General features: G+C 37.8%; 2 protein-coding genes across 3 annotated transcripts in view; both read right to left on the reverse strand.

Annotated features, from left to right (window-relative positions):
* Positions 1–27,633, reverse strand: part of LOC143208820 (uncharacterized) — a 93,598-nt gene extending 65,965 nt beyond the window's left edge. For both annotated transcript variants that reach the window (XM_076423665.1, XM_076423664.1), the window contains exon 1: positions 9,992–27,633. In XM_076423665.1, coding sequence (XP_076279780.1) covers positions 9,992–10,187 — 196 coding nt within the window. In that variant the 5' untranslated portion in view covers positions 10,188–27,633. The remainder of the gene's footprint in view (positions 1–9,991) is intronic.
* Cv-c (RhoGTPase activating protein) overlaps positions 1–27,639 on the reverse strand; it is a 339,069-nt gene that overhangs the window by 181,946 nt on the left and 129,484 nt on the right. The window lies entirely within an intron of this gene.

Genomic DNA, 27,639 nt, shown 5'->3' on the forward strand with positions numbered 1-27,639 from the left:
CTCCGCGATGTAAATCAATTTTACTCCGAACGATGTACAGCGGATTTGATGCATTTATGACCAAAAATGAGTAGGTGTAATTTACAACAGTAAAGACATTAGACGAATTTAAAAGTACTTTTATATCATTCTCAACGTATTAAAAATATGTTGGAAAACGCAATAAATTTGTATTGCAGTCCAGTTTGTTGCAATTCAGGTGGAAAATTTCTATTTTGCATAAAGATCCGCTGGCCAGTTATCATGGTTGTCATTCATTTTCGGGCTGTTATTTTTATCTTCATGTTTCATTCGGATATTGACATTTTGGAACATCTAGACTGCAGATTTTTATGCAAAATAAAAATTATCTGCATGAGATACTAGACACAGGCATTGATTTCTTCCCTTCCCATTTCTTTTTCCCATTTTTTGTCATAAATATACAAAATCCGTAGTCATTATAATGAAACGCAATATATTTTTATCAAATAAAATATATACCTCGATTTTGGAAATTATTAATGTTATTTGAATAATGTATCTTTACTGTACCATTAATGAAATCTTGCAAGAAATCAGGTTCCTATCAATCAATCTGGATTTATTGTATGTTAAATATATTAACTGCTAAGAAACTTCACGAAGAGTACCAAAACAGAGAATCAACGATTACAACTAACAAGTGGTAAATCACAGCTTTTTATAATTGAAAAGGTTGTACAGTTACTATTTTACATCGAGTACATTAAATTTCATAAGAAAACACCTCGAAATTGAAAAGTTTGAATCGCGTGAGCAATTATAATTTTATTAGATGATTGTACAGTGATTATCTCGGTGAGGTTCGATTGTAGTAGCAGAATATTAGTGGCAACTGGCTCAAGGAGAAAATAAAATTCCTGTTTCGCAACTCGATTCGCTTGGTACGTGCTAAACACTCGATTAATTACCGGTGCGACATCGTTGAAAAATAAAACGAGAAAGAAGGGGCGTTACGCCGTTATAACGACACCGGGGACCCACATGGAGAACGATAAAAGGCTATCGAAATTGATCAAAGTAATTGTAGTGCTTTGTCTATCATTAGGGACGCCATTATGGGCTAGGCCAGCGCACTAGCTTTCCATAAGGGGTAGCCACGATAATTGCGTATCCTTAATTGTTCGCTTATGTTTATCGGGGGAGGAATCGATGCGTCGCGACCGAACGGATAATTCGTTGTTACAGCCGACCATGTCTTGGCAGTGAAAGGCTACGGGTTATTGTTAGGCGTTCCAGAGCGATTGTCAGCGTCGTTGTGCTCGCTCGAGATATGAAAATCCCGGATTTCGATCTGCCCAGAAAAGTATAGCGCGCGCTGGTCAAATAATTGTAGCCTGTCGCGATGAAAAGTATGCACACGCGTCGGAACAATGGAACCGTAATGGACTTTCGTAATGGCCGACTGACGCGACGCTGTTGGAACCATTGCGAGCAGAACCGTGAAGGCCACGACCGGCATAGTGATCCTCGTCGTGTGCCCAATACCCTCCACTTCTTTTCGAACTGTCTTATTCGTGGAGGTTTCTTGAAATTGTGGTAGATCGGAAACATTGGAAATTATTTTAACCAGCGAAAAAAATTAATAGATCCGTTTGCCATAAAATTTTTCCATATTAACAAATAAATAAGAAATTTTATTCACAAAATCATCTTTCTCGAATATTTTCTAAACTATTAGATGATTGCATAAGTTCGTACCGGATTTGTAAATAAAATTTTATTAATTTGAAATTGTTTACTCGTTACTTATTTGATGTTTTTGCTTAGAAATTTCTTCGTATTTCCCGACATTTGGTCATCATATTAAGAATATTTCAAGAAATACAAAGAAATTTACAATGAAAGACATCGGTTCATATTGCATGGATCTTTATGTATTTATGACATCTGAAAATTTTCAAAAATTCTGCAACATAAAATTCCATGGAATTTGGTACGATTTTCATTCATTTTAGATCTATACAAAGGCTACTACCACTGAAGATAAGATTTTATTTAATTCCACTTTCTTAAAAGAGTTGAAGGTTAAGTTGTAAGATTTTTCCAGGTTCGTCGACCTTGAAGAATCGGCGGAGAAAAATCTTGGTACAGTAACTGGAGTGTTTAATAATTCAGCTGCGAAGTGATTCATCCTGTGACGGTATATGCGCGTTGTGTTGAATTCATGTTTCTTATCGGTTCTCTCACTTCACTGATTTCCCCTGACTTTTCCCTGTCCTAGATATCAATTTTCTCGGAAAGTATTGTTTACTGCACTTTCCTTTCCACACGAGTTGCACAAGTGCGACGGTACTGTTCTCTCGACGTGTCAGTAATGTTGGGAACTATAAATAGACTACGAATGTTTATGTAAATCCACTAGCATAGATCATAGTTCCAGCTCAATGTATTCTATAAAGTGTTCTAAACGAAGACAACTTGAATTCATGTCGAATTTAATTAAAATACTAAATGTATTAATAACCAGCAACGATTTCACGGACTCAAGAAGCCTAATTGTTTCCCTTCGCTGGACTCGAGGCAAATTTAATTCTAAAATTAAGACATTTCTTTCAAGCCAAATCATTTTTATTCTATGTAATCTTTTTTACATTGTACACATCGAATCGGACCTGTTTCCTCATACAACAGTTGAGCTTTCTACAATTTATAGAATACAGACGAATTTAATAATATTTAAACTGTTTTTAATAATGGTATGGCAATTTTTACTGGCGCCTCAGAGCAAAGAGTTAAAGGTCACGATATTCAATAATCCCTACTTAGTTGGAGAGTTTCAAATCCTCCGTGTCGCTAACTTTCATTAAATCTGAAACGAGAAGATTTCCGAGCTCGACACGCGCGGCCGTGCTCGATACTTTTCAATTAAATGAGTCAGACAAAGCTTTTCCCGTTGAAGTGCGGCGACGCTGGAGCAGTCAGCGAAGCGTCGAATGTTGTCAAACAATAATTAAATCGAGCGTTCTGCTAGCCGAGCAACATCCTAGCCAAGACACAGAGAGCTATATGACCCACATATGTACGTCGGGACAAAAAAAATGCAATTATTAGTTTCTTTGTGCGATGTTTTAGGTCGAGGAAATTTCCACGAACACCGTCGTCCATGTCACGATTTGACGAATTTCATTTGTTATCCGAGAGTCTCGTCCGAAATGCAATCAGTCGCGTTAATGAAACGTCCTTGCTCGCAATTGGCAAACTTTTGTACTCTCCTGCAAATCGACATTCCACTCGCGAGCAACAATTGCAGTTGTTAGAACTTTGTTCTTCGCGATTTACGTACTATTAATACATATTAGCTATTTTTGTCGAGCTCCTCAAAAGTATTCTCCCACATGGTAACTGTCAAGCATCTGCGGCATCGCTGAAGAAATATGTGTTTTTCTCGTATAACGCGAGTCGCCGGCCAGTTGGGAAACACACGAGCTCTGTGAAAATCCACGACGATCACACGGTAGCCATTTTACGCTGTTGGAACAACAGTTAGATAAGGACAACATCCGGCTGATCGTCGTTTAAACAAACCGGTCTCCAACCACGAAAATTGCGGCGCGCTAATGCTCGCCATTTTTCATATTCGCAAGTGAATTCGTAAATTATTAAGAAATTCATCATGTAATAAATTCATAAAATCTGCAGTATATTTATTATAGAAAATATATGAAAAAGTAAAAAGTCTTGATTGATTTAATTGTTCGAGAATACTACGTCACATAATTTACTGTGATAGTATGCAGTATAAATCACACACAGTCAGCCATGCATATATCTGTGGTTGCAAGTAAAAACGCCGCAAGTCACAATTTCCAAAAATTTGGGTTTATGCATTAATTGAGCTTTACACTATAGGATTTACGTATTTACCAGAAGAAAAGTCATGAAAACAAATACGAAGGGCTCAAAAAATAATGCAATTTAACCGATGTCCTATGTCAAAGCATTAGCGATCGAAACTTTAAACGGCAATTATCTCGAAAGTGAAAATATGTGACATGCGACGTTCTTCCTGACAACCACAGATATAATCTTAATAGAGATTGGTAAATGTAACTGATCTGCGACGTGGGCGCACGCCTGCACGCGTAACAAAACGTAGTATCAGTATAATAGAATTTTCTTCTTGTCTTCGTCGACATTTATTAACCTGCCACTTTGTAATCAGACTGTGATGAGTGTAAAGACGTGGCGGCGTGCTGCGAATCAGCGTGACAGTGATTGCCGGTGTTCTGTGTCTCCTTAAATTTCTGATTACGACGTGCCAACCTCGACGTAATAACAAGTTCGCGATCATGTAAAACCACGGAAGCTGGTCGTACTTCCATTACACGGGATTCTGTAACCAGTAACCACGTTTACCGTCGTTGTAATAATCCACGTAATAGAATTTTATTTTTCTGTTCGAACGTGCTGACGTTCGAGCACGTAAACAAATGTTCCAATTTGATATCGACGTACCAAGTTGTTGCGTAAGCTGTCGAGATGCGAGGAAATTTACATAACAATTGCAGAAATATTTGTACATCATTTATGATAAAAAGTCTTTGAAAAAGACTCAGTAATTACTACTGGACTGCAGATCCGTATGTAAAATAAAAATGTTCTGTGTCAATTACAGGGAATGAAAGTTACAGAAAAATGTATTTTTAATCATTTTAATATGTTCGAAACAATGTAACTACAGTTTTATATCATTTCAAAAATTATTACATAGAATTTGAAACGGTGATAACATTGGAAGTATTTAAAAATACGATTATATTATTCTCACCACATTGAACATATTAAAAAAGAAAATAAAGTATTGCATTCCAGTCAGGTAGAAAATGTTTATTTTGCATAAAGAATCGCTGTCCAGCTGTCACAAATGCATGCAGGAGTGTAATAATCGTAGATTAAGAGGGAACTTTAAGAGTGCAGTTCTCCCATTGTTTTTTTCAACACCTACACACATGATTGGATACACACGATTCCATAGTAATTTCGTAGCAAACTAACGGATTCGCGTGCAAGGGCCAAATGAAATTTTGCTGGCAGACGCGATTATATCGGTCACGCGAGCTTGACGATCGAGTAAGGCCATTTTCTTTTAGCACACATGCATAAAGAAACTATTTGTATTGTACAATCTGATGGTACTGGCCATTACCAAGTCCTTTCTGTATGAACAGTGCACTTCAATTATTCATAAAGCATATTAGTCTAATAACATTACAAATACTTATTGCAAACATTTTAACGAGAAGGTTACCTGGCACTTCGGCGCAGAGTTTCCAAGGATATCGAAATTGAAACGCCTGACCTATCGACTTAATCGATGTGCAATAATGTGCATCCCGAAGAGGAGATGTGGGTGTACCAGCCAGTAACACAAATTACGCAGTCAAATTTCCATCGGGGAAGTTATAACATCGATAAAGACCTTTAAATATTAATCCTGATGTCATTGTGAAAAACTTGATTCGTGCAGAAACAGAATGAATAGACTCAGTGGGATTAAAGAGGATGGAAATTGTCTATCACGCTTCTGGCGGGAGGTATTACGATATCATTTCTGTTACAAGTAAAATTGAGAACAATTTTTCAGAGAGTCTACTGTCGAAGAATATATTTCATACTTGATGACAAAGTGGTTAACAAAATTAATTGTCCTCTTGTTATTTTCGATATCATTTCAATTGAAAGTAAAATTGATTGAACGATTAAATTTTGAGAATAACCGTCGAAAAATATAGTTTTTAGTAGTCGACCAAGTGCTCAATATAATTAATTGTCCTCTTCTTATTTTCTTAATGTATCATTAAAAATTATTCGTGACAGCGCTGGGACGTATTACGATATCATTTCAATTAAAAGTAAAATTGATGGAACGATTAAATTTTGAGAAGAACTGTCAAAAAATATATTTCATATCGCCTGACCAAGTATTTAACAAAATTGAATGTTCTCTTCACCTTATCTTCGTAAAGTATCATCAAGAATGATTCGTGACTGTGGGACATAATAAGAAACTTCACGTTGGCTAGAAAGGAAGTGCATTTTTATGCATTCGTGCTTACCAAGGGGAATGGCTAGCTTACAGAATGCACATATGCACCGTTAAAAAATTGTCGCGTTCCTCGTCTAATGCACGCGACTCCTTTCAAGCGGAGGAATGCGTATTTTGACAGAGATTACGTGACGCTAAGCGATTCACATCAGCGCAGAAAAATGTCTCCACGTTATCCGAAACAACTAGCCGTGATGGACGAGCTGTTTTGCCTCTGCATCGAGCTTGCCTTGCACGAAACGATGCGATGTATCGGCTTGTACAAAGCGAACTTGTCGTGTCGTTGCTCGGGAAGACCTCTCGACGGTGAGTTCTCGTTTACACGACACGCGACTGACGCGTTTTACCAAAGCCGGTAGTCCGAAACGATCAGGCTTGAAACAGTACGACCATGAGAGTTAACTGTTCTTGTATTATCCTTCAGCCCTTTCCCTGTCAACGACGCCAGAAAAATGGTGCCCTTAGTGCAGTACGTGTCGTGATAAATTTGTAAAACGTTTCAGAGTATTGTATACTTTTAAAACAGCTATGAAAAATATTTCTAAAAATCTGAAACTCCAGAAAATTATGGTGACGTCATCCCCTAAGAATTAAAGTGAAAAACTCTAGTTAAGTCTAAGAAAAAATGTCATTACTCTAAAATGCGATAAAGCATTAAACAAAATGAAAATTGAATTTATCTTTCAGACACAATTATATTGGGAAAATTATAAAAAACGATACAGATTTTGCAAAAATATACAAGGAATGATAATTTCATTTGCTAGGTCTCAGTGTTTGTAAGAATTATTTGTGAAACACGCTGTGGAATATTAATTGGGATATAACCATCATGCAGTAGAAATAGAATACTGTTATTAATTCCTCCGTAGCAATTAGTCGAATTTTAACGATTTCAGAGGAAACGTCGAAATAATGCTTCGCATCGATGACCGTTAACGAGGCCCATTTCATTTACATTTCACAACGAATGAAACTTTCCGGTTCCCTCCCAAATCTAATTCCTCGCAATTATGACTTGGAATAATTGGCGGAGTTAATTATTACGCTCGACGGTGCGTCGAGATATTTCGACGATCCAACGTGTTCACACGTGGACGATGATACAATGACGTGTGAGGAGGGTGAAATGTCATGTACGTTGTCGAGGTTGCACACCCTTATCATTTGCCTTAACGTCATTCATTTACCCCGTGCTGATGAAATTGAACTCGTGTCGCACCTTTGCTGCAGTTGGAAGGTCGAGGAATTATACAAGTACGAAATTGCATTGTCAAATGTGCAAATGTAAAATAATAAATTAGTTCGAGCGATTTGCAGAGAGACATGTTTGACTGTACGTGTACAGTATAGTATACCCGTGTACATATACATATGTGTATGTATACATAATATACATATACATTATAATATTTATACATGTATACAGTGACTCCCACTAATATTCGGACACTCTTAAAAACACCATAACTTTTTTCATATTGGAATATACGACTTAAAATTTTTGGAGAAGTTAGAACAATTGGTCTGCTACACAACGTGACAAAATTTTTTGAAAAAACTGCAAGTTGTCGGAATTGCAGAGAAAATACCAAAATTTGTGTTTTTCAACTTTTTTATGTAGGATTATATGGAAAATTTAGAAAACACGTTTCGTGGATCTGTATCAACTAAACATATTCTGGAAATTTCATCAAAATCGGTCAACGTAGTAATGAGCTACAAACGTTTAAAGATGGTAAAAATTGCAGTTTTCACGATTTTCGACCTCTAACTGCAGTAATTCTAAGAATTCTTACATCTTTCAATGCCTGTCGTTTTTCCCGCATCAACCGATTTCTATGAAACTTTTACAGTGCATATAATTGACACAGATCTACAAAACGTATTTTTTAAAATTTCAATATAGGCCCGCATTAAAAAGTTGTAAAATGCAACTTTTTGTATTTTCTCTACAATTCTGACCAAATGCAATTTTTGAAAAAATTTCTTTCCACATCCTGTAGTAAACTAATTGCTCTAGCTTCCCAAAAATGTTCAAATTGCATAGTCCAATATTAACAAAGTTATCGTTTTTTGGAGAGCATCCGAATATTAATGGGAGTCACTGTATAGCCAATGTTAAGGGGTGTACATTTTTGTAGACTCGGAATTTGCAAGCGTATATTGTACAGTGGCCCTGGTTTCGACATTAGCTACAACATTATGAAGCCAAAAATATGGTTCACCTAAATGTAGCCCCATGTTTATGCAATTTTCAATTTTTCTAGGTAATTTTTAAGAAAGTGGAATTCAATAAAATCTTATTTTCAGTGGTAGTAAAGCCTTTGTAGATCTGGAATAAATGAAACTCGTACCAAATACTATCGAATTTTACATTGCAGAATTTTTAGAAAATTTTCAAATGCCATGAATGCGTAAAGATCCGCAGTCTATTGAGGACATAACAAATGTTTTTAACGATTGCATTACATTGATTTACATTGGTAAATGTTTTGCAAATGTTACTTTTTTCTCAAGGTGACATTTTCGACATTGCCGAATATTTATAAAGTAATTTAGATACATTAAATGCCGATATGAAGATAAGGCATTTTCTACCAAATGTATGGACCGCTGTGAATCGGTCGGATCCCTAGATAGTTGGATCGACCGACGCGTTTCAGGGAAGCAAGTACCTGCGGTCTGAAGCGGCACTAGAAACTCTCTCAAAAATCAATTCGCCGTTCCCCGGCGACCGCAACGATTTGCTGCTATTTTTGCACCTATCGGGAACAATCGCGGCTCGGAGATTTGCTCCGCGGTCAAAATGAAAATGCGCTCGCGCCGTCTGCGGGTAAGCGAATCATGTTGCGGTGGAACGTACGGATTGGTGAACAGCATCGCGTTTCACTCCGGATCTCTGTGTACGCGCGACGATAACCGGCTATTCGTGTGTTTACATTGTAAATAGCTAGAGGAACGATCACCGGTAATTAGGTCGACTGCGAAAACAAGTGGTCATGCAGCCTGGCCCGGCCCGATCCGGACCATCCAGCCGCCGACTTTTAAATTCGACTTTTACTCCTACGTGGAAGAGCGTTTCGTATCGATCGTGCACAATTAATGCTGTGACCCCGTATAAAACGAGCGCAAGAAAGAAATCGATCTTTTCGTATGGTGATTCTCGATCTGTTACGGTGGCTTTGCAGCGTTGTAGCAACTTCAGAAAAAGAAATTTACATGGAATCGTACGGGGCTTCTACTGTTACGTGGTTTTGATGACTGAGCATCGATATTCAATCACTTGTATAATAATGTAGTACGATTTCTATTTTCAATGATACTCGAAGATTCTCGTTCTTGAGAAATTGCCGATATTTCAGCTGTGAAAGAAAGAAAAAGTACGCGATAGAAAGAAAATATATAAAACAAATTCATTACGGCACGATCAATTTCTACAAAATTATCACAGTTTAAATATCAGATGATTGCATAATTATTTTCTAATCGTAATTGTAATTATAATTTCTGATTGTAATCATTTTTTTCTAATTGTAGACTATATAATTGATTAATAAAGCTGTATTCTTTGAAATTTAACCATTCTATTTTATTCTCAAATCGGGCACGAACTACTGCAATCATTTGATACATGTTGGCAAGTTTCCAAAAATCGGATATTCAGTGTTCAAATATTTTTTGGGGATCCACTATATTTCATAAATCATTCAACGGCTGTAAGATTGAATTTAATAAGTAACGAAACATTTTCTGCTTCGCTCAACCTAGGACGTACCCCGGAATTGAAAAATAGCGAAATATGTTATACACTACTTGTTACGGTCCGCTGTCGTTACGCAACACGATACGGCGAACGCCACACGAGAAAAACAAATCGCCTTCTCGTGTATCAGCCTAATGAAATTCATGGTGGCTCACCTGCGATCTTCCGTTCCCGCATACGACGCCATAGCGCCTCTGCCTTTCGCATCGGCCAGTTTTCCACCTTCGCGCTGAAGCTGCGGAAGAACTTGTACTCCTTGAAGTGCGACATTCTTCTGCCGGTTGCGTGTCCGGATTCGTCGATTGGCCCAGAACTTGCAGGAGTGGATGGCCGAGCTTCCTCGGTCGACATTTTCCGATAGATTTTACTTAGTTTTACCTTCGTCGCCTCCAGTTTGGCGTCAAGTTACACACTTTCACTTGACGAGATGATGACAGACACCAGCAGAAATAATTCTTGCTTCTCACTATACGAACATCTCTTTCAGACCTCGTAATTTTCTTCAATTAATATCTCCGTTATTAAGAAACGGAGAGGAGCTACAAAATGGTCATAAAATTCTCTTATCGCGTCACTAGATCCTTCGCTTCGTAATTACTCAACAGATACAACTATTACGACGTTATTTCGAACATTGTATTTCGGGGTGCAGGTGGTTTAAAAAATAGAGGTACATTGGGACATATAAATTTCAGTCTAGGCAATTAATTCGCGGTGTGTTTGTGCCACTTCACGCGTACGAGCGAGTTCTGCACAGGCTTTCCGTGTGTTTCTTGAAGAATTGCCCACTTGTTGCAGTGGTACTTCAGATTATCGTTTCCACGTTTTCGTCGTGGGCACCTTTATCGTTTCCACTAGACTGCATCGAACAACATCTTGTTTAAACAGTAGGAAAGCAACACTTACTTTGGATTTGATCTCGCTTGTACCGTGAAACTTCAATCACAATTCCTTACAGCTGATTAAAAATATATATATCAGGTTCCTTCGTTAGTGATCTTCAACTAACTTTCATTCCTCTGTTAAGTCAGGCGCACTCTGGAAAATTGCTATGATTTACTGGTAATGTCAAGTTCACTTTTGGGACTCTTTCCTAGCGAACCAGGCGATTCGCGTTAATAAATCTTCGCGCGGTGCAATTTATTCGTCTCTGTTTGCAAAGGCAGCAATATTTTAATACGGTCATTCGCAGAGTGTCTGTAGTGCTCTTTGAAGAGATCTGCGAAGATGAAGAGAGCTCTCCTCTGGGATGAAGCTGTGCTCGCAACAGGTGCGCAGGGATTCCTTATTGCATTATATCCCGGAGGTTTCGTGCGCGTTTCTGCGTCCACTGGAAACTTTCTTGCTGTGTGCTTTCTTTATCTTTAATTTCTCGTAAGTCGGTCGGCTTGAAAGAAATTAAATGAAGTTCCAAATTAGTTCTAGCACACTTTCCGGCTTAACTGGAACCAGGGAAAAATTCATTTAAAGGGTCTTTTTCACTCGGGGCACTTGGGAAAGAGTAATGTCGACAAAATATACGCAGCGAGTGCAGCATCAAAAGAGTATTTTATTAACGAAGAAGCACTCTTCAATTAGATTAACAACCACATCGATTTCTCATGTTTTCTTTAGCAGGGTAAAATTAATGAAAAGTAAACGCACAGCGAAACACGTACACCAATGCTCTAACAGAATAAACCGAAAAGAATTTATATTTTAACTTCCTGGAAAAGGAAGGTCTGTTTCCTTTGTGATGCTATCGATCATCCAGTTCGTTTTTTCAGTTCAACGATCATTTTTCTAATGTCAGACCGTGTTCCTTCGTCCGCCGAAACAGTTCGACGTTTTATTTACCTGCCAATCGTTCAGCCTTTGACCAACGGGCAAATTTGTCCGAGGGAAAAACACACGAGCCGCATGGCTAGACGTGTCCGTTTGCGAACCAGAAAATATGATGTCGACGAGCGGTAGAATATCGGAAAGCGAAACGCGGAATGCCGTTTCCGCTGCCCGGGGATTTATGGCACCGAAAAGACACGAATATGGCTGCGTATTACTTTCTGTCAAATATTGACCTCCTGCCGAGGAAGATTGTGAAAACTCGAGACGTCTATCCGAACGTTTCGCTGAGGGGAAACGTCGTGATAAATCAAGTAGCTCCTAAAACGGCGGTTCGTGCGTCGCGGGAAAATTATTTCCTCGAAAATACTATAATTTCACGGTTTCTTACGTGCATACTTTACCTAAACATACGTTGGCTGGAACATGTACGTTGTTATAGACATTAGTAATTAATAGAAAATGCTGAATAACTGGTTCTCTTCAAAAATCCATCTTTAGAAATATTGCTACGTCAGAGCTGACTTATTAAAATTATTGAAAAGAACACGTTCTCATTTAACCCGCTAACAGTTATTTTCTAGCATCAATTACTAAATTACTAAACATTTAAGTAAATCGTATACAATGGAATTATTCTAGATCGGAAGAAATGTTTAATTTTCAAGTTATAATAGAAAATATTTGCTTTGCAGAAAGAACTACAGCCTAGAAATGATCAATAATGTACAATTGAAGCATCAAGGATTCAAAAAATGTCTTGCAGAAGAAGAGCTACGAATTAAAAAAATGAGAGAATGGAATTCGAATTTTTGGACATTAATTTACAAATTGCGAATATTATCGAGACACGTAGACATGTTTCTGAAAATTGCCGGCTGTCATCTCTCTTCACTTTGCTCTCCTCTTGGGGCCATCGGAGATGAGCGTGAGAAACATTCGGTGTGAATGAAATAGAGACAAAGGTTCGAGCACTTCCAAGAAATGTTGGAGAGAACTGCACGAATATTAGCACGTTATCGAGGAGAAACGAGAAATCTTGTTTTTCTATTTTGCGTTACCGGTGGGAAATGAGAAACCTCGTTTCCAGGCGCACCCGATTGACAATTACAGGTTACTGTTGTAACAATGAACAAGTGAAGCAGGAACGACGACGATTTTATACAGAATTCAGAATGTATATTTGAATACCATTTATCCAATTACGAAATGGGTTATATTCTCATAATCATTGGCTTTGTAATTGCTTTATGATTTCGTTCTGTTTTCTGCATGATGAATCAAAGGAAAGCTTTATCAAAGGACGTTTTAATGAGAATTTGTTGGGTATATTAAGTTATTATTGGAAACTCGTATTAATTGAAAAATCAAAGAGTAGAGAAAAGATTGAAAGTTCAGTATAGAAAAGAAAAACCAAAGGAACTCGGTACTTCGTGGGCTCGGCGTAATTAGCTTAATCGGATCCGCATAAAAATGTGGAGGATGGACTGCGCCTTTAATGCAATATACTTTGTGGATACCTAACTCGCGGACTAACAAACTTCCACCGTGCTCCTTTCGTAATTTGCCTAACGATTTCGCGACCCCGAGTTTAACGTGCGTACACCGGCTCACAATCGCTTTAAATCCGGGAAACTCGGTTAACTATATTTAATCAGGTGGCAAATCCTCTACCATAAACTAATTCCGTTACTGGATGCTATGGAAGCAGCTTTTAACGTTGGTAAAGAAGTTTCGCTTGGCGATTAACGTTGTCTTTTAGCTTGTGCTGTCGATTTATGAGAAAAATGATCAATAATCCCTTCTTTCAGAGATTACATTCAATACGTAAACTGTGAAATGTTTTTTAAAAAAGGGCCCACGTTATAAATTATCGTGGTAATAGATAAATGAGTTTTCGAAAGTAGAAGTTCTAACTTTGACCACGAAGGACGGTTAATAATTTCCCAAGAGGCAAAGAAAATTTTTATTTTTCGTATAAAAATTTGAATTTCTACTTTCTAACGTTCTACTTCTATATATAGATTATAAATTATTATTTGCAATTTCGCCTTTTTTAAAAACATTTTACAGTTTACATTTTAAATGTACCTTATTAAAAAGTTACATAACTCCATCGATCTCTGAAATTGATCATTTTTCCATAAAAAAAATGGTTAAAATTTAACCATGAATATCATGACAAAATGTTTGTCATCTAAATTTTACTCGCCTCGGTAATTTCATGATTGAAAATAGTACAGACGATAGTTGCCAGATAATCATAATTTATGCGCCGCTTTTGCATCCTAACGGGACTATCAGCGAGATCAAAAATCCTAATCGTTCAGGTAAGAATCTTATATCGAGCTTGTCCGCTCGCGGAAAATTTTCAATCCATTCGCAGAGATTAGCAACGTCGTTAATATCGTCATTAGCGGCGCATTGAATAATTCATTCCGCGTTTACAGCTCGGGCCGAGCTCTCGGGCCAGAAGCTGCCCGTTTACACGGGTTTCCAACGTTCAATTTTCATCGCGGGCGACGCTCGGGTGAAACGATCGGCCCAACAAAATTAAAACGAGCTGCGCAGTTTATGCAAATTACCGTCACTTTCTCGAGCACCGTTTGCTGAACAAGTCTTTGTCACATTGTCACCGGCGCTCGGACAGACACGGAGGAAGCTATTAGCGGTTGTTCACTCTGACTCGACACTTCCGGGGTAGTATTCTACTCCTGTAAAATTTTCGATCCCTTAATTGCTTACGCTTGTCGCACCGGTACTCGCTAATTGTTGTCTATGGCCAGCGGATTAAGCTCTCGATCCTTATCGACCATTTTTCCTGTCGATCTAGCACTCCAATCGAATGTGATTATTAGAGATCTTTATGCTGGCTTCGAATTTTGTACCTCTTGTACTTAAATCTTGTACCTTAATTTTCAACTAAATGGTACAACATGGACATTCATTTTCTTTTTTAATATGCCCAATAGGTTGAAACTAATGTGTAAATATTCCGAAATTCTTTTAATGATTTTACTATTTATTACTACTATTATTAATTTAGTATAAATCTCGTGATATTTGTGTCTGAAAGCATGAATGTATCTCCAGAATAAATGATCGTAACTACTCTACAAAAATATTCAAAAAAATATATAGGGTGCCACATTATTTTCATAAAATATTCTCTCTATTGATAGATGTACAGTATTGTACAGTTATGAGCAAAACCGATCACACACACTTTAAATTTCCCTGTCAGGCTTAGTTTAAGTGTAAGGTTTAGTAAATGACGCCTAAAAAATATGTTGAAAAAATGCACTTGGTCGGAATTGTAGATAGTAAAAATTGATTTATACGACTTTTTTAGCTGGGCCGATAACGAAAATTTAAAAGACGTGTTTGGTCAACTCGTATAAATTATATATGCTCTGAAAATTTCATTGAAATTGGTTAATTGGTTTACGAGTTAGAAACGATCAAAAGTGGTTAAAAGGCCGAAAATCTTGAAAAATTGCAATTTTTATCACTTTTGATCGTTTATAACTCGTGAACCAATTAACCAATTTCAATGAAATTTTCAGAACTTATATAATTTATACGAGTTGACCAAACATATCTTTTAAATTTTCGTTATCGGCACAGCTAAAAATGTCGCAAAACTCAATTTTTACTATTGTTTTTCACAATTCCGACCAAATGCATTTTTTCAACACATTTTTTAGACGTCATTTATTGAACTAATTCTTCTAGCCTTACAGAGAAATTGAAGTCGTTTGGTCCATTCGCAAAAAAGTTATTCCGACTTAAAGTGTGTATGACCAGTTTTGCTCCTAACTATATTATTCTGAGTTTTGTCATGAAAGATTGAATAAGATAGACACACCCTGTATGTATATTGTTGGCGATTCGCGACAGACTGCCAATCCTATTGTCCGATTTCACCGAGCATGTCCCATCCGACACATGGACACGCGAAAAATCTCGCGATCGATAAAGAACGATTACAGCTTACAGGGAGATTAGCTTATCGACAACTCGCGTGTTTTTCTTTATTCTACATACTTGAGAGCGGAACCAGGCGAGACACGGTAACGTATAACACCTCGTGTTTTCCGATAACGGGGACCGGAAAGGGAAAAAAGTTGATCTGGATAGAGAATGTCCGCAGCCTTGAAACGATTGCGCAGAAACCGTTCCTGAGGTTTCCATTGATAATTACAACCGAATTTTAAACATCGCCGAAGCCTGACGGTAATTAACGGATAGAAATCCCGCGGACGTTAATTTTCAGTGAAACTAATTGCCGGACGGTTTATTAATATTCATGGTGTCGTCGGTTTGCGAGGTGTACCGAACGCCACCGTGCCAAATACTTTCTTTTCCTATTATTTATAACGGTTGAGACAGGTGCCGAGAATGCTCGATTAAACGCTATCGTTCGTACGGATTGTTTATAAGCCGGTAAAACTGGTTGTCTAATCGGCCACGCTTGTGAAATCGTCAGTCGGAGCGGCTGTTCAACGGACACACGTTTCTGGTTGGACGACCAGAACTTGCTAATAAATTACGATCCAATTGTCACTTTGTCACCAGGCTAATCCGTTTTTTGGAAAATAGTCGAACGGATACATCAGAAACCCCGCCGATTAATTCTGACTTTCGGAATAACGGGAATATTGTACTCGAAATAACAAGCTTCGTAGAGACATGTTCTAACAAAAATGTTTATCCTCCCCTCTAATTTAATTGAATTAATTGCTAGGCTAGTTGTCTAGAAAAATAGATAAATTACTAATTATAAAAGATTTCAAAAAATTTGTGTTCAATTTATTTATATCACTGCCCAACAGGTGATCTGTTGATTTGTTGATGCCTCGGTCAGAAAAAACTTCATTTTAAATTTAGTTCAATTAATTACTATGCTAATTGTCCTGAAAAATAGGTATATTACAGATTACAAAAGATTTTAAAAAATTTTATTGTGTCAATTAAATAAAAGAAAAATATCACTGCCCATCAGGCCTGCTCTAATTCTTGAGAAATAATCATCTTCTACTGATCTGTTGAAACCTCGCTGAGAAACGACTTGATAGAGATTCATATACTACTTCAATTAATAAGAGTGTAATACCACTTATGAAATTCATACAATTTAATAACACACACGAACAGCATCACTCTATCATTCCCAACCATAAAATTGATCATAAAGTTTCTTCTAATCCGCTCACTGTTCCAAAGACGCGTCTATTACGTAATAGGCAATAAACTTCTTGCAAAGGAATATTGTGAATCGACGTTTTAATTAATGCATCATGAAACGCTGAACGTTTACATTGCTGTTCGAATTGATCCGACGCGCTCGCTGGTATAGAATAAAGTAAATGAATTGAAGATTGACGGCCCTTCAAAACGCTAACGGGGTCGACGCGAAGAACGCAGGAACACGCCAGGAATGAACTAAACCGGTGGGACGATCAAACGGATAAAAATAGCCCTCCATCGCGACGAAAATATAAATTTCTCGAAAGTGTAATCGTTTCGAAGGGACCGAGCCCCTTCGGTATAAAATTAGCGGACGCTGATTCCAGCGCTGATTCACTGGTATTCGGAGGAGCGTTTAGAACATTAACGAGACTGTTTCTAAATACGCAATATCGTAAAATTTATTAATAAAACCTGCTCTAAACAGTCTTGAACTTTCCCGAACAATAGGGGGCATGAAACCTCCCCCAAGAATATTTTCAAATATCGACACAACAGTCTAGAATACAGTGAGTTGCGATTAATTAATTAATTTCTTTGCTTAAAGTGACTGTGCAATCACACTGCTGTAGAAGTTGCATCAGTATTTCATGCGGGAGTCTACGAAAATTAAGAAATGTGTGTGTAGCCCTCCACTGTATTTTGCAACAAATGCAGACAGTTCTCGTTTTGCATAAAAATCAGCAGAATTTTTTCGCTGCATGTGGGAGTCTACTAAATCTATTAAGAAAATTCAGAAATGTGTGTATGTATTTTGCAGCGAATACAGACAGTTTTCGTTTTGCATAAATATCCACAGGCTAGTGACAACATTAAAGTTTCCAACAGAGAAACTTTGTTGTAAATTATCGGTCTAAAGTCACACAATGAAATTAAATCCTCATGGTGAAATGTGTGTGTAGCCCTCCCCTGTATTTTGCAACAAATGCAGACAGTTTTCGTTTTGCATAAAAATCAGCAGAATTTTTTCGCTGCATGTGGGAGTCTACTAAATTTATTAAGAAAATTCAGAAATGTGTGTATGTATTTTGCAGCGAATACAGACAGTTTTCGTTTTGCATAAATATCCACAGGCTAGTGACATTAAAGTTTTCAACAGAGAAACTATGTTGTCGATTATCGGTTTAAATTCACAGAATTAAATTAAATCCTCATTAAAGCACAAGGTAATCTCACTCGGAGAAACAATGTCTCTTTTGTCCCATGGGAAACAGCAGGAAACGCGGCTACTTCCGCCTACCGGTGAAACTAGCAGGTACGCTAACGACATGTGAGAATTTCCAAAACCGTCGAGTAAAAGTGGTATGTCTCCTCTGAAAATTGGCGTAGCCACGGTCCCATCGGATAACAACGGGAAACAGCTTCCCGCGATCGAGTGACCTAGTTTCAATTTGTCAAAGCGGAGTTGGAGGTTCCCCCGGCAATTTTCCGGCTGCAGCTGACCAAAGTAGGGATCACGGTGCGAGACAATGCCGGGGAACATCGAATCCGACGCGTTTCTCTATCGACTGTACACGGACAGGGCTGCTTCGATCGTGGCTAATGGCAAGATTAAACACTTCCCCGGTCGAACAATAACCGCGTTATCTCGACGCTGCGATCGCGAGATCGATCCTAATTCGGTATTGTTATGAAACGTCATCTGGGATTCCACACGAAAATCTTCGTCAAAAACAAATTTTGTCTCATCTGATATAAAAATCAAATCATCGGTCATTATTAGACTGTGGATTTTATGCAAACTAAAATGTTCTGCGCCAACTGTGAGAAACAGGACTGAAATAAAAATCTATTTCTTCTTTTAGTGGTTTTAATAAATTAAAAAGCAAATTTTGTCTCATCTGATATCACAATCAACTCATTTTATGGAGAATAAAAATGTTCAAAGTTTTTGAATAACTTCGTAGCTCTGTATTCCACTTATCTTGCTGCAAATGCATAAAATAGTTATTATATAAAACATTTAAACGGACGTTGCCAAGGTGCGCGCATAATATACGTGGTTTCCAGTGGGAGAACAATAACATCGTGGCATACTGTTTTAAACAATGACGTAGCCGAAAGCAATTATAATGGCATACAGTAGCTGAAAGGTCTAGGTGAACACTATAGCTACCGGGGTCGAAACTATTTTCGGTTGTGTATTTAGGAATTATTGAAAATACAAAGGCGACTTTACGGAAAATTAATAAATAAATTCGGTTCTTTGTGTGTAATATTGGGATAAGGATATTGAAAAGGAATATTGAAAATACAAAGGCGACTTTACGGAAAATTAATAAATAAATTCGGTACTCTGTGTGTAATATTGGGATAAGGAATTGGAATAAAGTCAATTTGATAATCGAATTGATATGCTGTCGTTCTTTTTAATTGATTTCCCACAAACAACAGACAAGAATAAACAGGTGAGCTTTTTTAATAGTTTCCGTTTATCGCGATGGCTGCAGAACGTTTTTATTTTCGTTCGCGGTCGGTGTGGATCGTTTTTTCGTATAAATCGATTTTACCTAGCATATATGGAATATGCATTACAGTTTAGTTCCACGAAATGCCACGTAGGTGGGAAATTGAATTTCAATGAGACGCTACCTTCCCCGATAAGAGCATGTTTCGAACAAATATCTTGGCAAAGTTCAAAGGTTCGCACATGAAGCACGGTAATAGCGATCATCTATAAAATATTCTCGAGAAGTACGATTGAATAAACATTGAATGCGTAGATATTAGACCTCGTTTCCTGATGTGCAGCATAACGTCGTGTGAAGCTTATGATGCACAGCTCTCTGGTTTCTACTGCAAGTTTAATAAGCTATTTGTTTTCTGTTTGGGTTCCTGTTTAGTCGGAACTGGTTTGTTTCATCTAATACAGGCAAGAACTTCTGATATGGTGATTTGAAACCATAATATACATTTACAACATTGCTGTCTGATATATACAATTTATTTCTTCATTAAAAGCTTATGTTCCCGTTAAAACATTAATGTTCCCGTGTATTTTTGGAAAATTATCGATAGGTGATCAAGATATAATATGCGAATTTTTAACAAGTACAATCGACATAATATTTTCGGGAGTAAGTGAAGCATTGTCTCTCCTGTATTATTGAAAATCAATATTCGATTCTATAGTATAATACGAAAGGATGAAAAATAGCTGTTGTGTGAAATGTCCAATTATTAACACTAAACCTACTGAGCACTAAAAGCGATTCAAGTGTTTCAGCTTACAAAATTGACAAGGCTCTGTTTATCTAGGTTTTGTGCAATTTTTATTGCAGTATGTGGTTAGATGAAGAAATTTATAATTTCAATAATTGCAAGATGAAAAGTATGAAATCGATCATTTGACCGACAGTGGTAGGTTCAGTGTTAAATTCGATAGTACCGAACTATTACAAAGTTCGTCCATTCATTTTGTTATAAATGCACGAAATTCGTAGTCTAGTAATGAATTTTAGCCCTTAGTATTGTATGAAGCATTCTATCAATTTCATATCTACCAAATTTAAAGAATCATATACATGGGTTGGAAGAAATATTTAATGATCGAGTTAAGATATTATGAATTGAAACCGCCAGCAGGAATTTATTGTTTCCAATATTTCGCCACGAGACGAAAAAACGTCTCGCTCGACGTAATCTATTCGTTTCGAATGAAGGTGCAGGATTTCAAGACACGAATTGACGGACAAGCTAGGGCATTTCGAAGTTGGGAATGTCAGCTTGACAGACGAATTTCCACGTGGTATTTAGCCACCGCGCGAAACGAATCTACCATGGCGGCGATAGCAAAACCGCTCTCGAGAAAACTTAATAAACGTCGCGACCGGCTAACAGGAAGCGGACGAGATAGCCGATGAATAATTAGAACGAAACGCAAGTGGAGCGGGACGGGAATCACCGGCGGATGAATTTTGTAAAATTCACCGTTCCATCTGTCAATAAAGTCTGCGACTGTTTGACTTCGCGTCCCGGTCGTGATGAATAGTTTATAACCGCGAGAACAGCTCCGATACTTCGGCTAATGTGTTTTAACTCTGGCAGCCAGACTGCTTTTAACGTCGGCGAAAAATCTAATGTGACACCGCCGTCTTTCGAAAAGATCGGAAAATCGAAATCCCGTCTCTTCACAATCCCTGGCAGATTTTTCAATGAATCCTTAACCGCTTCCGGTTAATTCGAGTAAATAGTTCGCCCCTTTTAATAAATATTTAACAAATGAAGCTACAAACAAGAATAATTCTGAACGACACGATGGACGACGATTATCGAATTTTTCGAATCAGAGAGAAATGATACATTCGAAGGAAAATTGGCTGGAATAGGAGCGACAATTTCGCATCGGAGTTAATTATCGGGTTAATGGATTTTAAGTATGAGCCACATATCTGACAGACATTGATCGATGATATTGATGATATATGTGTATGTATGTTGCGTGATAACAAGTTCAGCGTTTGTGCGCTAATAATGTGTGAACAGTTTTGGAATGTCAACAGATGATGAACTGTGATGACCCAATTTTCGAACAAATTATGTGTTATGAATTATCAGCGAGTCTTATTATCCCGTGTTATTACGATCCGCTCGGCTAAAAGGAAAAATAGAGAAAGTTTGTGCATAAACGTCCTTATAAAATATCGATGATTCTACAAAGAACTGGAGAAAATTGATAATCTCCATTAGATTGATTGATGACTTTTTCGTAATTATGCTAGGTAACATATCATGATTGAGCAGTAGAAAATGATTAATAGCTACGTCAATGAGAAATCCTATTCAAAGTAGTTACGAGATTCTACCGAGTCCGCGTAAAAGATCGAAGAATTAAAAATTCTTTCTTAATGAATAAATCCATTGATTGACTAGATACACGATGAACCTATAAATATGTAGGTCGTCTCGTCATCGACGAACACATACATACTTGTCTCGTAGTTTTCTTAATGATATCCTTCTCTGTTAACTCTTTGCACTCTGAATTATTTTTCAATTTTATTGCCAACAACTTTGAAATTTACTTCAAAGGACAGTTCCTTGACTGCTACTTATTTTACACAATTTTCTTTACTAATTATATTAAATATAGCCCTCCAACTTTGTTGTAATTTATATTTGTTCTTAACTACAATATAAGAAAATAAATAAGTAAAAGAAGAACCAAATACATATAAAAATCCGTTTCATTTACATTTTTCTTTCTCCGATGTCGAGTCACTTTTAGGCATGTATAAACCAGTGACTTTTAACAATGAACGAATTTTATATCGTTTTCATGAATATTAAAGAAACTTACGATAGAAAAAACGCTTATTAAGAATAAATAATACGATCTCAATAAACTTCTCCAGTGAAACTAAATCCAGTGTAGATATCCCCGAATGCGTGGTCGTTCCAGAGAAATTGGCGCGCAAAATCAAGACACAGAACATTCACTCGCACTTCCATATTACCACACGAACAGTAAAAAATCATTTCTCAACTGGCAAAAAAAGGAGCACGGTATCTTATTCAATAAATTATACTCAATTACGTGAATCACGAGTTCAAGCAGTTCCAGGACCACACGAGATAAAAGGAAACGTTCAGACCGCAGATTTCTATGTAAATTTATGGAAATTTGCATTCCGGTAAACGACCAAAAAATCGAGCTTTATCCGGTTAGAATGTAACTGAGCATCTACTTACTGCTGAAAACCATTCAATTTCAAATTACCAGAAATAATTTCATGAAAAATACAGTTTCGTTCGGAACTTCATTATCGATTTGCAAGTGTGTAGATCGCACATATCAGAACCACCGGCACAAACTCATAACTCCTTTTAATATCGCACAGAATATCTTTGTTAACAAGTTCGATTATTATCAAACATGAGAAGGAAAACAGACTTGGACACATTAGCGACGCAATTACCAGATCAATCAGAACAATTGCCCCGACAAAAGTAGTGTTTCACGATCTAGCCACCCACTAACGAGCCTGATTCGTCACGGAGTGTAACGAATTAGTCGTTGAAAGACGAAAACGGTGTTCCCACGAGTCGGATAGTATCCGGAAACAATAGAGAGAGAGTTTGACTTGCGATTGAATGCACTCGCTGCGTACCCTTTGTCGATCAATTATCCTCGTTGATGTTTGTCGAAGGAACGAGCACTGAAACGATTGATACCTAACATGAACATTATCGGGTCCGTTCGACGATCGCGCACACGAGCACGCGGACAAGAGAAGAGAGTTTCCGGTTTCTGATCCCTTCGCGCGACGAAGGGCGGCGAGGGTTATTCGTAGAGGGTCCGTTGGCGCGGGGCCGATCGCATCAATGCTTTCCGCAAGGGTTCCGCAAGGGTTTCGTAGGCTTCGAGGACCAAGACGCGGCGCGTCGCGTCGCGAGTCGCGTGGACGCCGCTTGGTGAACTGCGGCCAGCGCCGCGGTGCCCGTGATAGCGACGACTGGCACCGTGTTCCATTGGCCGACGAGACGAAAGCCACCGTCGCCGCCGCCGTCACCGCCGCAGCGCAAGCGTCTCCGACTTTTTTACCCCAAGGAACTGATCAAATCACCTGCTCGATACGAGCGCACCTTTGCGACGCTGCGATCCCCGATTTCGATTAAGACGATCCTTCGCGCGACGTCGGCGAAGCGACGCCGATCAAAACTCTGTAACTTCGATTTTGCTTTCTATACTGTAGTGAACTTTTCACGAGTTAGTCGTTACATTATAGCATTTATGTTCTGTTCATTTTAGATATTCATCTTATTAGATATTCATTTTCAAAGACCTGAATCATGTCGTATGCGAGTACCCAAATTATGAGATTTGTCGCATTATCGGAATTACCTGAAAAATCATGTTCAGTTGATAAATAAACGATAATCCATAATGGTATTCATAAAATGTTGGTTTTGAAATGCTGATGAACATTTAGATAGCAATATATGTACATTTGATAAACATCAATATCCATTGAAGTATCTGAGACACTTTAAAGAATAATAATTCCTGAAAAAGGGAACAGAGGTGGAAATGATTCTTACGGCATCATACAAGGAAATGTATACTGAATATATTCCCATTTGAAAAATTGCGGAACTATTTGGAACTCAAAAGATAGTCCATGTCAAAGGGAAATAACTTCGGCAACTTTCGTTAGTCAATTAAGAAATACTTATTTAATAAACGACGAACTTAATTCTAAATTTGAGGTATGCATTTTCAAGGTAAAAGAACGCTCTCTTCATTTAAAATAATTGGGCTTCTACCAAAAGCTTCTTCCAGACACCCATTCAATTAATTGTAAATTGTAGGGAGGACTTTACAATATATAGAACAGAAAATTACTCGGGATTCCCACCCGAGGAGTACGGAATTGTTAACCCTTTGCACTCGAATAGCGACTCTGAGGCGCCAGTAAAAATTGTCACACTATTATTCAAAACAGTATTCTATAAATTGTAAAAAGCTCAACTGTTATACATACATATAAGGAAACAGGTTCAATTTGATGAGCACAATGTAAAAATGATTACATAGAATAAAAATCATGCGGGTTGTGAAAGAAATATCTTAAAATATTTTTGAGACGTAAAAGATTCATAGCCGATGTATCGTGTTACCTACTGAAATATTAAAAGTGTACAGGAAACATACCGTTTCGATTTAGGTTGCGCATGTGGCTGCGGATGTGGTCGCGATATGGGCGTAGAAACGGGGCAAAAATAATACGAACCGCATTAACCTTTTTGCCTAATTACGTTCTCGGGTTTGCGGAGTTTTTAGTATTCATGACCCGTTATGAATGTACGTCCTATTTATAAATATATCCTAACGTAACGGAAACACATTAAAAATGCTGTCCGTATTTTCTACCGAAGGTAAATCGCAGACTATGGTAATTAGAAATAATTGGTTTTCTATACGATTATATCACGCACTATCTTCCATCTTGTACGTGTTAACCTTTATCTTACCTTCGGATAATTATCGAGCGCAACTTTACCCGGGTTTTTAAAAAAAGATGATTAATCTAGAACTTTCCGTGTCATAGAGACACTCTTTTTCCCCTGTATGCACGTTTTAATGAATATACATATGTGTACGGTAAAAGTATAAATCACTGATTGATTAATAGTTTACGTATGCGGGAACTGAATTCATTAGCATGCGAATACACCTTGTACACGGTTTCGAGAGACCGCACTAACAGTGGTTTATTGAAGTAGACTTGACCCACTTTTCATACGAATTTCTATATACAACAATCCTTGAGGTTTATAAACGTATTTCTAATTAATTTCGTGTGCTCGCGGAACACAATAATACATTCCGAGGGAGCTTTTTATGGAAAATCAACGGTCCGCAATCAACGTAGCCATTTTCTAACCTAATTTCCACTAATTCCGAGAGTTTTCCTCAGTGGAGAGACTTCCTTTCTCTTTTGTGGGAAAATGAAATATGCTTCCGACGTCTTAGAACAAAGAAACGAAGACGTGAAATATGGTGGACTTCCGAGGGGGAGGACTCGTGACGTATTATGCGATACGGAAGATGACAAATGCACTATACCGATGTAATTTTGCAACGATAAATCTTCTTTCGTTTAAGGAAATGACTCGCTGGATACAGACAAGTGATAAATATACACGTGTTGTCTCGCAATTAGTAATAACAAAACCAGCGAACAACAGATATACAGATATTTGTACAGTGTTTGTACGTTTAATCTTGAGTGAACATTTTTTTTAAACAACTTTAAATGTTCGCTCTTGACTGAACATTTTTTTAAACAAATTGAAATGTTCACTCTTGAGTGAACATTTTTTTAAACAATTCGAAATGATCACTCGAACGAATGGCCCGGAGATTGAAAATTACGAGATGCACGATGACTTGAGGCGCTTGAACTTCGCGGACTTCGAACGTACTTCGCGGTATTGATTTTTAATTACTATGGACGAAGAGCTGACAGAAACTTCGATAATTTGGTTTGCAGCGCGCAAGAGTTGTTTTATCATACACTCCGCCTCCCAACAACTGGTAAAACGACGAGACGTTTTCAAACAACTCTCTCTCTAAATGCATCTTTGTTTGTATTATAAATAGAAATCGCGGGACAATGTGAACCGTACACCATTATCTTTCTATTATACGTACAAACATATAGAAAGAGAAAACTTTGTTCTCAGCGTATATCCAATGCTTTTATATTATAAATTGAAATTCCCATATTGTTTAATGTTGTACACACTTGGAACTCGTTCATAATTAGAAATCAGTATTTCTGGTCTTTTTTCGTTTGAAGATTCACATACAATTTTTACCATTAACGTCCTAGTATTCTCTCTCTCAGTTAATCTCTACCCTACTCTTAGGATATCCAATGCATTCTTATTATACATTGAAATTCCCATATTGTTTAATATTGTACACGCTTGGAATACGTACAAAATTAAACATCAATATTTCTGGTCTTTTTCGTTTCAACATGTACATACAATTTTTACCATTAACGTATTCTCTTAGTTTAATACTTACCCTACTCTTATTTTCAATCGAGGACGCCGGACCGAAGTCAAAGACGCACCACTCAGTCGAATCAAAGATTAAAGCCAAGTACAACGAGAGACTAAGAAAGGAGTGAGAGAGAGAGGGAGGGAGAGAGGGAGGGAGAAAGATCTACAGGTGGTACATTTCAATTCCTCCTAATTTCCAGCAGGACTTCTTTCGTCGTCTCAGGGAGGACGACACTTCCGTCAGCTTTCTATTCGGGAATGCATCAAAGAATCGCGATGCAGCAGTCCCGAAATACATCGCGTGCCATCGAACGATGGTTTGTATCCTCGCATGTGCACCGAAAGACTGGTCGGGTCAAAACAGCGGCGGAATCGATCGCGAAAGTTTAATTAATTATCGACGCGTTCGCGAGCCAGTGCTAATTGCTTTCTCGAGGCGCGACTCCGAGCGTCGTCGTCGTCGTAATTAAAGCTTCCGGTACGAGGCGTGCTGACCCAGGGGTAATATTAAGAATTAACCCACGCGAGTTTCGCGGATGTGCAAGGCTACTTTCATCCTCGCTGCGAGCGACAAATTGCCTCGGCTCCGATCCAATAAATCACTCCGCGTGGAAAGAGACGAGGCCTCGCGGAAATAAAAATGGAGAAACGGACACGGCGAGGCCCGTGCTGCGGAACCACCGTCGCCATATTTCAGAGCTCGCAGATTAGGACACCGTTCACGAAAGTAGCGGACCTTTCGGTAGTTTTAACGCTAATGCATATCATGATCAACAATTTAAAAACGTTTAGAAACAAGGTTCGGATACAGACTTTCATTGAGAAACGATTAGAACCTGAAATAAATTATTTACACGCGAGCAAGATTGTCTTATTGTTCCAATAAGTAACATTTGCGACGTAAAAGTCATTTTCACTGTAAATAAAAGCTAAATTCTCAGACGTGTTTTATGATCGCAATGAAAGTGTCAACGTTTAATAAATTATGCTATTTGCACGATGTAGGTTAAAAGAGTTAATAGTTTCATTAGGCAATAAAATATGACATTGCAATCATTTTATGTCGGAGAGTATGGCCACCTGCAACACCGATGCGTACTTTGGTATTAAAGATCGGGAACAGGGAGGAACGCAGATTGTCATTAAAAGTTCGAGCATTCGAAAATCGTACTGTAGAACTATAGTGATTCGAACTTTACTAGGAAGTTGAAAACTA

The sequence above is a fragment of the Lasioglossum baleicum genome, chromosome 5 (assembly GCF_051020765.1).
Source record: "Lasioglossum baleicum chromosome 5, iyLasBale1, whole genome shotgun sequence".
Taxonomy (NCBI): domain Eukaryota; kingdom Metazoa; phylum Arthropoda; class Insecta; order Hymenoptera; family Halictidae; genus Lasioglossum; species Lasioglossum baleicum.